The 12599-nt window shown below is 40.9% G+C and overlaps 2 protein-coding genes across 2 annotated transcripts in view; one reads left to right on the forward strand and one right to left on the reverse strand.

The window, feature by feature from the left end:
- Positions 1–235: 235 nt before the first annotated feature.
- Positions 236–3058, reverse strand: LOC117991659 (uncharacterized). The gene is made up of 4 exons (XM_034979255.2): positions 2924–3058; positions 2001–2191; positions 1218–1331; positions 236–406 (listed from the first exon to the last, which is right to left on the reverse strand). Exons 1-4 carry the CDS (start codon positions 3036–3038, stop codon positions 272–274), a joined length of 555 nt encoding a protein of 184 aa, XP_034835146.1. The 5' UTR covers positions 3039–3058; the 3' UTR covers positions 236–271.
- A 4033-nt stretch (positions 3059–7091) lies between these two features.
- Positions 7092–12599, forward strand: part of LOC117992018 (phospholipid phosphatase 2-like) — a 28069-nt gene continuing 22561 nt past the window's right edge. The window contains exon 1 of the mRNA XM_034979667.2: positions 7092–7519. Coding sequence (XP_034835558.1) covers positions 7418–7519 — 102 coding nt within the window. The 5' untranslated portion in view covers positions 7092–7417. The remainder of the gene's footprint in view (positions 7520–12599) is intronic.

A 12599-nucleotide genomic window follows, 5' to 3' on the forward strand; every position in this document is an offset into this window, starting at 1 on the left:
ATATAGATAATATATATATATATATATATATATATATATATGTAATAGGATCTCGTTGGTACCCTTCGAGTTCCGGACCCTGAAAATGAAAAAAAAAACAAGTTACTTATTTAAAAAAAAATGGTTTATTAAAGAAACACCTAGTACCTATGTAGATTAAATTAATAAAATACTAACAACGCTATAAAAGAAAAAGAACTATCAAATAATAACATATATAAATATACATAATAAATCCAAAAATAATAAAATATAAGTAGGTATTATAAAATCAAAACATCCGTATCTGCTCGATTCGTCTGAACAGTTTGATCTTCATCTGAATGACGCCGAGAAGCCATTCTGCTACCAAAGTGACGTAACGGATATCGTGGTCTACGTGATGTCCTTCCACTCTGAACGCCATCTACCACAAAAAACAAGCATTGTTAGGGGTTTAAAAAAAATATACATATTGACTAGCGCTTGGCTGCAATCAGACCTGGGTGGCAAGTGATGATGCACACTGAGATGGTCGATGGAGCGCGCTTGCCTAGAAGATGCCTATTCACTCTTGTCTTGAAGGTATTTTGATAATGATAAATAATAATTATTATAAGCATTGCAAAATATTTATTGTGACAAAGAAATACTATGACGTTAATTACCTCCGTGGCGCAGTGCGTGCGCTGTTGTAGGTATTAAAAGTTGGAGGTCCCACTTCGGTTTCCGGCTCGAGTCTGGTCTGGTGGGAGGCTTTGGTCGCGGCTCGTTACCACCCTACCGGTGAAGGCGTAACGCCATGCCATTGAGCGTTCCCGGTAAGATGCCGTGTAGAAACCGATTAGGAGTAGGTATACGCGGGTAGCTTCCATCTTAGACTGCCGTGTAGGCGTGACGGTGCGGCGCAGCTATGAATCTTTTCCACAAACGTTTTATTTAGGTAACTCTCGGACAGACCGTGGAACCCTTGTGACCCTTCCACGGAACCCCAGGGTTCCGCGAACCACCAATTGGGAATCGCTGCTCTACATGATCAAATCAGAAATGAGGAGATCCGTAGGATCACCAGGGTAACCGACATAGCTCAACGGTTTGCGAAGCTGAAGTGGCAATGGGCAGGGCACAAACCTACTTAGTTCGATAAACCGATAGACGTGGAGGTCCTAAAGTGCTAGAATGACGACCTTTTTATTAAACCTAAGTACATATAAAGTAATTCAATTTTTAATAAATACCTGCGGCACTCCGTTGACTTCCTGAGAATGGATTTGCTTATCTTCAACTCGGAAGAACACTGATGCTGTGGCTTGGGGAATCGGGAAGGCTGGTGTGGGTTGACTGAACACTGCCTAGTGAAAGAATGAAATCTAACTTTAGTACATCAACGTTTAAACCGATAGACCTCTACCACATTCATTCTACCACAGAACAGCGAGAAACGTTTGGTATCCTTAATTAATTTAATTTAATTTAATTTAAAACAACTTTATTGTTACTAAAATTACAGAGAGTAAGAATACAGGATACACTTAAAAAACAAAGGGCGACCTTATCACTAAAGTGATCTCTTCCAGGCAACCCATACTTAAGAACTTATAGAACTGTAAGACGGGGAGTCGCAATGTAGTTATAAATATATATATATATATATATATATATATATATATATATATATATATATATATATATATATATATATAGGCATACATAAACATACATTACATTAATTATGTGGTCGACATCCAATCCACTCGCACGAAACGTTTTTGCTCAACGTTTCGGTGTCCGTATTTCCTGCGACGTATAACCTAAATACCTTCAAAGCAAGAGAAGAAGAAGGTGCCTATACATAATAATTTGCAGCACCCGGAGAACTTTTCATGAATTTGTTGATACGCTTCTTGATTGTAGCGTTATTAATGTTGAATTGTATCTAATGATTAATGAATTTATGGAAAGAGACTGTACTTATGAGCTATCAGAATTGTAAATTGGGGAGTCATACTAATATTAAGTACCTCAAAATAATAATACTTAGAACATTCATCCTTGGAACTGCCAATGTACTTTAGAACGTACATGAAATTTTCTGTGAGCTCCCATTTCTTTTCTATCGTCTTCCTTATTAGGGTTTCACTTGTGATTACTAAAGGGCATTTGAGGGACGTCAGGGCCACCTTTGTAGGTGGAAAGAAAGCCTTGCGACTGCCTGAAAAATCCATACTTAATTCTTCGTGAAATGTTCTGAATACTATGGAACCCGTATTGAATTGCACGCGCAAAAATTTGCACCCCAAGGCATTGCTCCGCACTGCAGCACACCACACTGCATCGCATCATACTGGGCCGCACTGCAGTGCAGCGCACCGCACCGCATCGCACGGCACCGCACCACACCGCAGCGCACCACACTACAACGTACTGCGCCGCATCTCGCTACGCAACGCACTGCACCGCACCGCAGCGTAGCGCACTGCAATACCACACCACATCGCACCGCATCACACCACATCCCACCGCACCGCAACCCACCGCATCGCACCTCACCGCACCGCATCGCACCGCAACGTACTACACCACATTGCTACGCAACGCACTGCACTGAAGCGTAGCGCACCGTATGCTAGGAACTGAAAATAAGTCAAAGGCTTTGGTCGAGCGACGAACAATTGCGAATCCTCAAGTTCTTTGAGCACATTACGAGGACCATCGAACCCTTGATCTTTGGTACAAGGCCGAGTGGAGGGCACACGCCCACGTGGGCGTTCCCCAACTAGGTCGACGAGCATCCGCTCCGCAACAAACACGCCTGTCTCCTTATGTGTAGTACGGTAATGTCACCGACAGAAGTCGCTGGAGGGATTGCACGAGCGGCAGTGAAAAATTCATAGCAACAACTGAGCCAAGAGAAGAAGGAAGAAGACCAAGAAGACATACTTACTAGCAAGCCCTTTCAAAGTCTGTCTTTCCCCGAGCGCCTCTTTGGCTCTGTTCAAAACACCAACAACAGCGTCAATGGCTTGCTCCTCGTACGACTTTAATGCCGGTATATTCATGGTGGTTTTCCAAAATTTCAGGGGTTTCTATGAGTTTTCTATAAACAAAATTGCTTATAGATGATTTCGATTTAGATTAGTTTATTTTGGTACGGATTTGACACAGTCAATTGTAAAGTCAAACTTAAGTAAAGCATCATCCATTAGTAGTACTTCCAACTTCTTTGGCATCATCCAAACCTGCGCTACCAAAGCGGCTACGTGCGCTGCAGAAAGTAATGTACATCGGCCTTTAGTATGACATTTCGGATTTGTAGAGCGTTGTCTCTGTCACTCGCACCTATACAACGTTTTATCGGTCTCAACGACAGAGGCAACGCTCTACAAATCTGCTATCTCCTTCATATAGCGTGCAAAACTCGGATCAATGCCCCGCCTACGATCCGGCATTGACTCCGAGTGGCCTACTTATGCAACGTTCGTTGACCTCTAGCGTCAGTCAGACGTTTTGTTTGCAATATATCGTAAACTATTTCAAAATTATAGGATGTTTTTATAATTTTTTGCGTTTTTTGTGGTATCATATCAGTAAACATCAGTACTAGCACCTGTGTTTTGTTTTTGCCAGCGTTCTGGTTACACCCTGTATTTATTCAGCAGATAGCTTGGATGATAGGTACACGATAGATAATAAAGCAGATATTTTATCACAATTTTAACAAACAATTCTTATCACTGATCAAATCTGCAGTGCGTAGTACGCTAGTGGATGGTACAGTGCGACAAGACTATCTTGGCGCTTGGCGAAAATCGTAACTAACGTTGCCCCTGAACTAAAGTGTCCCCTTTGCGCCCCCTTTGTTCTCCAACAGCGCCCCCCTGTAAATGTCACTCAAGTGCCAAGAGAGCCTTGTCGCACTGTAGATAGAGATAGTTGATCTCAGTGATATAAACCATGAGTCATTGTGTTAAAGGTAAACAGTATCGCAACATTATGGGGAATATTCTGACTCACGATAGTTTAACAAGATCATGTATAGTACGCGACAAGTCGAGGTGGCAATCGGGCACACCCGCACAGCCCCCGCGATAATGTAATGTGCGGGTGTGCGGGGCGTCCCCCCGCCACATACCCCTATTGCCATCTCGACCTGTCGCTTACTAGGTATCTGACGAATTTCTCTCAATGGATGCCATTGAGACGTGGTTCAAATACTTATATACTACTAGCTTGATGCCCGCGACTTCGTCCGCGTGAAGTTTTCGAAAATCCCATGAGAGCTCTTTGATTTTACGTGATAAAAATAAAAAGTAGGTAGCCTATGTCATACTCTAGGATCTTAACTTATCTATGTAAAAAATCACGTCGATCCGTTGCTCAACTGTGACATGATCGCAGGACAAACCAATAAACCAACGAACACACACTTTCGCATTTATAATATTAGTGGGCATATTTATTTTAAGTGACACAGGTTTTGAATTTGATCGATTTAAAAGAAGTGCTTATCATCATCATGATCAACCCATCACCGGCTCACTACAGAGCACCGGCTCTCCTCTCAGAGTGAGGGTTTTGGCCGTAGTCTACCACGCTGGCCACGTGCGGATTGGCAGACTTCACACACCTTTGAGAACATTATGGAGAACTCTCAGGCATGCAGGTTTCCTCGCGATGTTTTCCTTCACCGTTAAAGCAAGTGATATTTTAAACGCACATATCTCCGAAAAGTTAGACGTGCGTGCCCGGGATCGAACCCCCGACCTCCGATTGGAAGGCGGATGTCCTTACCACTAGGCTACCACAGCTTTTTTGATATTTGAGTATTGATATACCTTCTTAAATTGAATTTATTTACACGTTCATACAGTACTAGCTGATGCCCGCGACTTCGTACGCGTGGAATTAGGTTTTTTACAAATCCCGTGGGAACTCTTTAATTTTCCGGGATAAAAGTAGCCTATGTCCTTCCCCGGGATATAAGCTAACTCTGTACCAAATTTCATCAAAATCGGTTGAACGGTTGTGCCGTGAAAAGCTAGCAGACAGACACAGACAGACAGACAGACAGACAGACGCACTTTCGCATTTATAATATTAGTATGGATACAGATAAAGTAGTTATTATTTGCAAACTACTTGTTTTAAGTTTACCAACTTGTATATGAGATGATGATAACACCTTATCAGAACACAGTCTTACATTGCGGTTTTCGATTTACTTACGAAGCATTATGTACTTAGTTCCTAATGATCTCTAAATATATAAAAGGAAAAGGTGACTGACTGACTGACTGACTGACTGACTGATCTATCAACGCACAGCTCAAACAACTGGACGGATCGGGCTGAAATTTGGCATGGAGATAGACTATTATGACGTAGGCATCCGCTAAGAAAGGATTTTTGAAAATTCAACCCCTAAGGGGCGCATGATATTATACCTAATTAGAATTAAGTATAGCCAATAGCTTCGAAGATAAAAATGTAGTGAAAGAATTTTCAGAATCCGATCATTAGTAGATATTAATTTCTAGTGGGAGGCTTCGGCCGTGGCTAGTTTATAGATATACATATAGTTTTTTAGATGTTACGATGTCAGATCGATTTTCTTCGAATAAAATGTAGGTAGGTATGTCACCCGGACCATATTACCAATTGACACCTTATGCATCAAAATCGGGCCAGTAGTTTAGGCGCTAAGGTGGAACACACATATATACATACATACTTATATAGATACATAGACGGCTAAAATCATAACCCGTCATTTTGGCTTTGCCGTAGTCGGATAAAAAGGAGAGACAGACCGAACATTCCGTTATTTCCGCATTCCTCGCTTTAAAGATAACATAAAAGATTGAAGTCGTAAAAGGCTTGACCTACAACGACACATACATACAGACCAACTGCGTTACATATAGTACGTTACATATACAGTCGCCCAATGCAGTCGCCGGCTCACGTGCGTGAATCATAGCATAGATGCTTGGCCAATGGAACGGCCTCAATTGTAAGAACTTGAGAGACATGACAATCCATCCATACTAATATTTATTATAAGTGCGAAAGTGTGTCCCGTGTGTCCGTCTGTCTGTCTGTCTGTCTGTCCTGTCTTTCTGCTAGCTTTTCACGGCCCATCCGTTTAACCGATTTTGACGAAATTTGTTACCTACAGCGATAGCTTGCATCCCGGGGAAGGACATAGGCTACTTTTTGTCCCGGAAAATCAAAGAGTCTCCACGGGATTTTTAAAACCTAATTCCATGCGGACGAAGTCGTGGGCTTCTTTTAAATATATAAAAGGAAACGGTGACTGACTGAATGACTGATCTATCAACACACAACTCAAACCACTAGACGGATCGGGCTGAAATTTGGCATGCAGATAGCTAATATGACGTAGGTATCCGCTAAGAAAGGATTTTTGAAAATTCAATCCTTAAGGTTGTAAAATAGGGGCTTGAAATTTGTATAGTCCATGCGGATGAAGTCGCGAGCATAAGCTAGTGTTATATTATATGCATGGCACATATACTATACATTGCTAAGGGTTCGTTCAGATAGACGAGTCCAAGAGCTTCTTCAGAGCGACTCGATCTTTACACTAGTAGATTAGGATCTAGCTACTATTCTAAATTGTGCTAATTTCAATTTGGCTCATGGCGCATTAGTAAAATCCAAAAATCCTACAGGATTACCAGCTTTTCTGAACTTGAATGAGCAACCTGAGTGGCACGCTTGCGCGAATCCACCGTTGTTGGCACGATGGGCATGCCCACAACCCTAATAGACTTGTGACGTGCACTGTCACTGTCTATCGTTTGCGGTGTTCGCCCTACGGCTTTGCCCACGTGGAATTGTACAAAATCTTAAAGTCAAAGCGTCATATAATATTTTGTAAACATCTCCTTTATAGGAATGGATTATATCGATCATGAGCGAGTTCATAATTCGACTCGCACGTGGCAGATTTTCAGGTGGCTGTGCCCACAACCTTTATTGAGAGCTGGATCCACGCCTGGCACGCTATACCTCTACAGCATTACATGCTATCAGAGTATATGTCACTTCCAGTTATTCTATCGCCAGCGACATGCGCGCACGCAACTCTCAACTGTCAGCCAGTCGAACTACAATATCACAAGTAGACACACTTAAATATCACGTGTAGATCATAAATGTTACTAAATTAACCGTTTATTGACTAAAAATTGCCAAATACATTGTTTTTTATATCTACTAACTAACAAAATTGTCATTTTCAAGTGATATGAGTGCTTTCTGTATTTTTGAAAGTGTAAATTTCTATTATTTTTTGGCAGATTTTGACTAAAACTCAATGAAAACTTCGCTAGTCTTTTGTGTTTATCGATATTAGTGACAAAATAGTTACTTTTGAGTGAAAATTCAGTGTTTTTCGCGAGTTTAAAGTGCAATGGGTGCCTTGGACTGTGTTAGTAAAAGTAAAATAGCACCGACGGTCAGTACGGAGGTTTTCACTGTCAACATAAGTTCACAGTCGTCGTTGAACGAACCGGTATGTATTAATTAATTGATTTTGCGAAGAAATAACGTATGAAACCTGTTTGTGAGAGGTTTGGCTGGGTGGCTCGGTGCACTATCAAGTTCAAGACTTGAGGAAAACCATTAAATATGCGTCTACGTTGGTGGAGATACAAGGTTCGCAGAAGCGTTTGCTACTGGGACTGAGAGAAGGATTTTGATAATCCTACTGCACATATTTATTACTGGACATACCTACTTATCTAACTTTTTGGAGCGATGCGTTTTATTCTTGGTTTTATTTACGCAATCAAATAAAAATGTGAGAAAACCTGTACGTCTGAGAATTCACCACAATATTCTCAAAAGTAGATACTCCTCACGCGCCATTTTAACTCTATGGGTCAAATGTCATGTCAAAAGTACGGTTCACCTTTAAAATAAGGACTAAAATCGTACTTTTGACATGAAATTTGGCACAAAAAGTTAAAATGGCGCGTGAGGAGTTAAATTTTACGCGTTATATGTGAAGTCTGTCAATACCTAGCCTAAACCCTAGTCATTCTGTGGGAAGACCCGCGCCTAGTAGCGGGCCAGTGATGGGTTGAGATAATGATGATGATGATGATAGCTATCATAGGTACAATGTATTTTAATTTACCTACCTTATTACTAACTTTAGCTAACCAAATGCACGAGATAACAGCCAACTGATTCGCTAACTCAGTGTCTAACACTGAATGATAGATAGCCGTTTGACATTTATTTTTAATACATTGGAGGTTTTCTATGAAAAAATGTTTTAATATTACTTAGTGAAAGAGCAATGTAGAACTAACCAATGTCAAGAATGAGCTCGGTGGCTATCATTCAGTGTTAGACACTGAGTTAGCGAATCATCCCCACGCTGGCAGGCACATACATATAGCTTATTATTATAATATGACTGTTCTCTAGTACATAATGTATCGCTGAGTGTTCGTCGTTCGTAACTTCACGTTAACTTTCACAACATAGCAACTTGATTCTTTTGAAAATAAGCGCGATGTGTCATAGCCGCTTGTTTAAAGAAAACGTGCGAACTGATTAAACATAATAGGTATGATTCTGAACCACGCTGCACGCAGCAGTGCTGCCGCAACAGTGCTGTCACGGCACTACTGGTCCCCATACAATCTCTATAAGCTTATATGAGATTACATTCCGAGCTAGGCAGCAATGTCGCGGCAGCAATGTAGCGGAACATTGCTGCCTAGCTCGGAATGTAATCTGGTATAAGCATATAGAGATTGTATGGGGACCAGTAGTGCCGCGACAGCACTGTTGCGGCAGCACTGCTGCGTGCCGCGTGGTTCGGAATCATACCTTAAGTGTGCTAAGACGAGTGGCGTTTTGTCAACTGCTGCCGAAGTTACGTGTCGGCGTTTGTCGTCGACTTTGTCGGTTGCTTTCCGACTGTTTGTAAACTGCTTTCCGAAACATGCGTGTTTTCTTCTATCGTCTATATAACGGGGAGTATTCTAAAGACTGGTTTGATCTTATTCAACCCTCCATTTTCTACAACCGCACCGCAAGTCACCGTAAGCAATTTCACCCTTACCACCTGGGTGCAATTCGATCACCCATTGTGACAGATCATAAGATCAAATTGTGGAACTCTTCTTCCGTGGTGTTGTTCCCAGTGAACGTCAGATTTCAACGTGGGGTTATTCAAGGGGCGGATTCTTGAAAAGCCGCCCCAACGCATTGGCGGTCGTTCTAGTGTTACAAATGTTCATGGGCGGCGGTAATCACTTAACATCAAGAGGGAGTCCAAACTTTTTATTAAGTGAGTAATAGAGTACAAGAACATAATATGCCAACTCAGCAAAATACCTTAATCACCTTTTCCTCAAAATAGGAAAATCCAAAATACCTAACCAGATTCACAGATAGGTAAATCATGATAAAAAAAGGTATTTTAAAGCAATTACGGCATTTAGTATGACCACAGGGCATATCGGTACATAAGTAGGCAAAGGTTTGGACATACACATCGCGATGCAGCGGTTAACGGAAAGTCAGTCAGTCCCACTGAACACACATAATATTATATCATCTAAATATATAAAAGGAGAAGGCGACTGACTGACTAACTGACTGACTGATCTATTAACGCACAGCTTAAGCTACTGGACGGATCGGGCTAAAATTTGGCATGCAGATAGATAGCTATTTGGCTATTATGATGTAGGTATCCGCTAAAAAAAGGATTTTTGAAAATTCAACCACTATCGCCAGAAGCCCTTCTCAAGGGGACAGGCAGTAATCATGGATGGCACGCTTTGTGCTTAACCCACCTGCGATGAATGGAGTGAGATACCATGTCATCCTCTCTCTTCCACTCCGCTGACTCCGTCTGCGAGGAGGTGATGTCGCTTCCACTGCCTTCCAAGATCTGATCTGATAATTATAAAAGTCATTTGTGGGAATGAGTGTAATATTTTATAATAAAACCCCACAAACAATTTTGGACTTGCCTTTACACAAGTTTAAAAAATCTATTAAAAGTATTCTCTTGAAAAAAGCATATTATACAGTGGAAGACTACGTAAATGATAAGAAAGCTTGAGTTTGACTCGCTCCAGCAATGCACGGGGCTGCAATTGCTTGTACAGTATGGTATAATAATATTGTAAATTGATCACTTGAAAAGAGCAACCGCCGAGTTTCTTGCAGGTCCATCTCGGTAGGAACGGCATTCCGAACCAGTGGTAAATAAAAAAATAAAAAATAATTAAACTAGTTAGGTAACGATTCAAAACCATGCCGCACTTGTACTTAGCACTTGTAATAAGTCTACTTGAATAAAATATATTCTAGTCTATTCTATTCTATTCTAACATTGCCCACCATGCTGACCTCACTACGTTGTCCTACGACGTGGGGTCCCGTAGTGGATACGCTACCGTGTTGCGTTTGTCCAAGGTTTTATTAGGTATATGTATAACGTATTCCAGTCACGTTTTAATAGCTCCTTAGTTACGTTGTCACGATTTAAGTCGGTTTTTTCTGCTTATGTCATTTTGAGTATTTTTCCTTCCCAATAGGAAATATAAGACTTTCCAATTTTCCTACTATTTTTTTTTACCTAATTCAGGTAAATTAGCATTGAAAATATCATTATGATTAAGAATATCTTAATCATACGCAATTTACCTGAATTTGGTAAAAAAAATAGCAGGAAAATTGGAAAGTCTTATATTTTCCCAATGGTATAGTACCATTACGTAGCTATTTCAACTTGTCACTTCAGAGTATACTCGAGGAAAATTTGCGAATCCGAATCCGAAGTACAAATTATTGCGTCCGTCTATGGATTTCGATCTGTCAGACCTCAGAGCCTTAGTGCAGGTTTTTTTTTTGATTTCTGATAAGCATGTTAATTGCTGCCCTTGACTGCATCTCACCTGGTGATACAGATGATGTAGTCTAAGATGGGAGCGGGCTCACTTGGGAGGGCTATTACCTCTGATCCTCTCACCTCTGCTATCGGTTTCTGCGCGGCATCGTGCTGGAATGCCAAATCGCTTGGCGGCAGGGCTTTGGCGGCATGCATTTGCGTCATCATCATCATCATCATCATCAGCCTGTGGACGTCCACTGTTGGACATAGGCCTTCCCTAAAGAGCGCCACCACACCCGGTCCTCAGCCTTTCTCATCTAGCCACTTCCCGCCAGCCTCTTTATATCGTCGGTCCATCGTGCTGGGCGTCCCACACTACGCTTGCTTAAACGCGGTCTCCACTCAAGGACTTTCCGGCTCCAACGGCCACTCCAATGGATTTGCGTGTATACACTATAATATTGTACGTTATACACTAGGATATCTAAACGCTATAATATTATCTCCATTGAACATCTAATATCAGAGAGCACTATAGCACACGACAGATATCTAATAAGATGGGCAGGCCAAGTGAGAGCTGCAATGGATGTCCCAGGATTATATTGGAATATTGCGAAGGGCAGGAAGGAATAAAAATTATAAATCTATGTCCCACAGTTAACCTGTAACTATAAATAGGTAAGTAATTGTAAGCTATTAAATAGCTCTGATTAGCATCATGACATCAAACTATCGTCTTCCTCATTCTACCGTATCCCTCTTTGCTGAAGGCCGAGTTATTAATCTGTTATGATTATACCATCACTTATTTCAACTTCGCATGATCGTGTTACGTGTACGGTGTAGTTATTAGAAATAATCTACCTAAATATAACTATCCCTATTCAGTGGCGGATTTGCCCTAAGGCCCAGTACCTGCACCCGGGCCTAGGGCGGCCAGATATTCTTTCTCGTCATGGTGGGCACACGCCTCATTGTCTGCTACTAGAAATGGACTCCCATCTTAAGAAAATATGTGTAACTTAACGGTGAAAACTTAACTGGCCCATGTAATAATTTTGTGAATTAACTTTAGGTTTATGGTAGCAGTGGGAGGGCGGGCGGTAAATGTCGCATGCTGCATATTGCACCATACAGATTCGATCTGCAATTATAGCAAATTAAGCTTTTGGTTCATTCATCATTCATGGATTTCCGCAAAGTAACGCCTGCTTCTATACAACATTTGAAATCAAAGTTTAAGAACTCATTCATAATTAGTAAACTAAGAATTATTACTTTCTAAATCCATGGGTTAAATGTACTTTTGACATGACAGTTGACACATAGAGGTGACACATAATGGTGAGTAAGATCTCAAAAGTACGCACTTTACAAATGTATTAATTAGATGAGAATTTTCATTAATTTTAACTTGATGTCTAGAAAGGAAACATAAGTAATATTTTCTTATCACTTGTCGTGGCAGGTTTATTACAGGCGGGACTATAAATAAACGCCAATATTAGTGTCTTTTGCAGAGGTTGCGGTTAATGCGTCTGCGTCAAGGTTACCCGATCCTATCTCTAGGGTTGGCAAAAAGGAAGGGGTAAATATACCCCATATTTTAGTTTTCATTCGTTTGCTTAAAAGATAAAAAAATTCAGAAACCTCTTTATAAAGGTGTTTAGCCTGTACAAACAAATAGGTATTTAATACTGTTTGTTAGCAATAAGTTATCTTGTAA

The sequence above is a fragment of the Maniola hyperantus genome, chromosome 20 (assembly GCF_902806685.2).
Source record: "Maniola hyperantus chromosome 20, iAphHyp1.2, whole genome shotgun sequence".
Taxonomy (NCBI): domain Eukaryota; kingdom Metazoa; phylum Arthropoda; class Insecta; order Lepidoptera; family Nymphalidae; genus Maniola; species Maniola hyperantus.

Coding starts and splice junctions, on each gene's coding strand:
- LOC117991659 (XM_034979255.2), bottom strand. CDS start 3,038: ATGAATATACCGGCATTAAAGTCGTACGAGGAGCAAGCCATTGACGCT. Junction 2,192..2,923: donor GACTTTGAAAGGGCTTGCTA/GTAAGTATGTCT, acceptor TGGATTTTTCAG/GCAGTCGCAAGGCTTTCTTT. Junction 407..1,217: donor AAGTCAACGGAGTGCCGCAG/GTATTTATTAAA, acceptor TTTTTGTGGTAG/ATGGCGTTCAGAGTGGAAGG.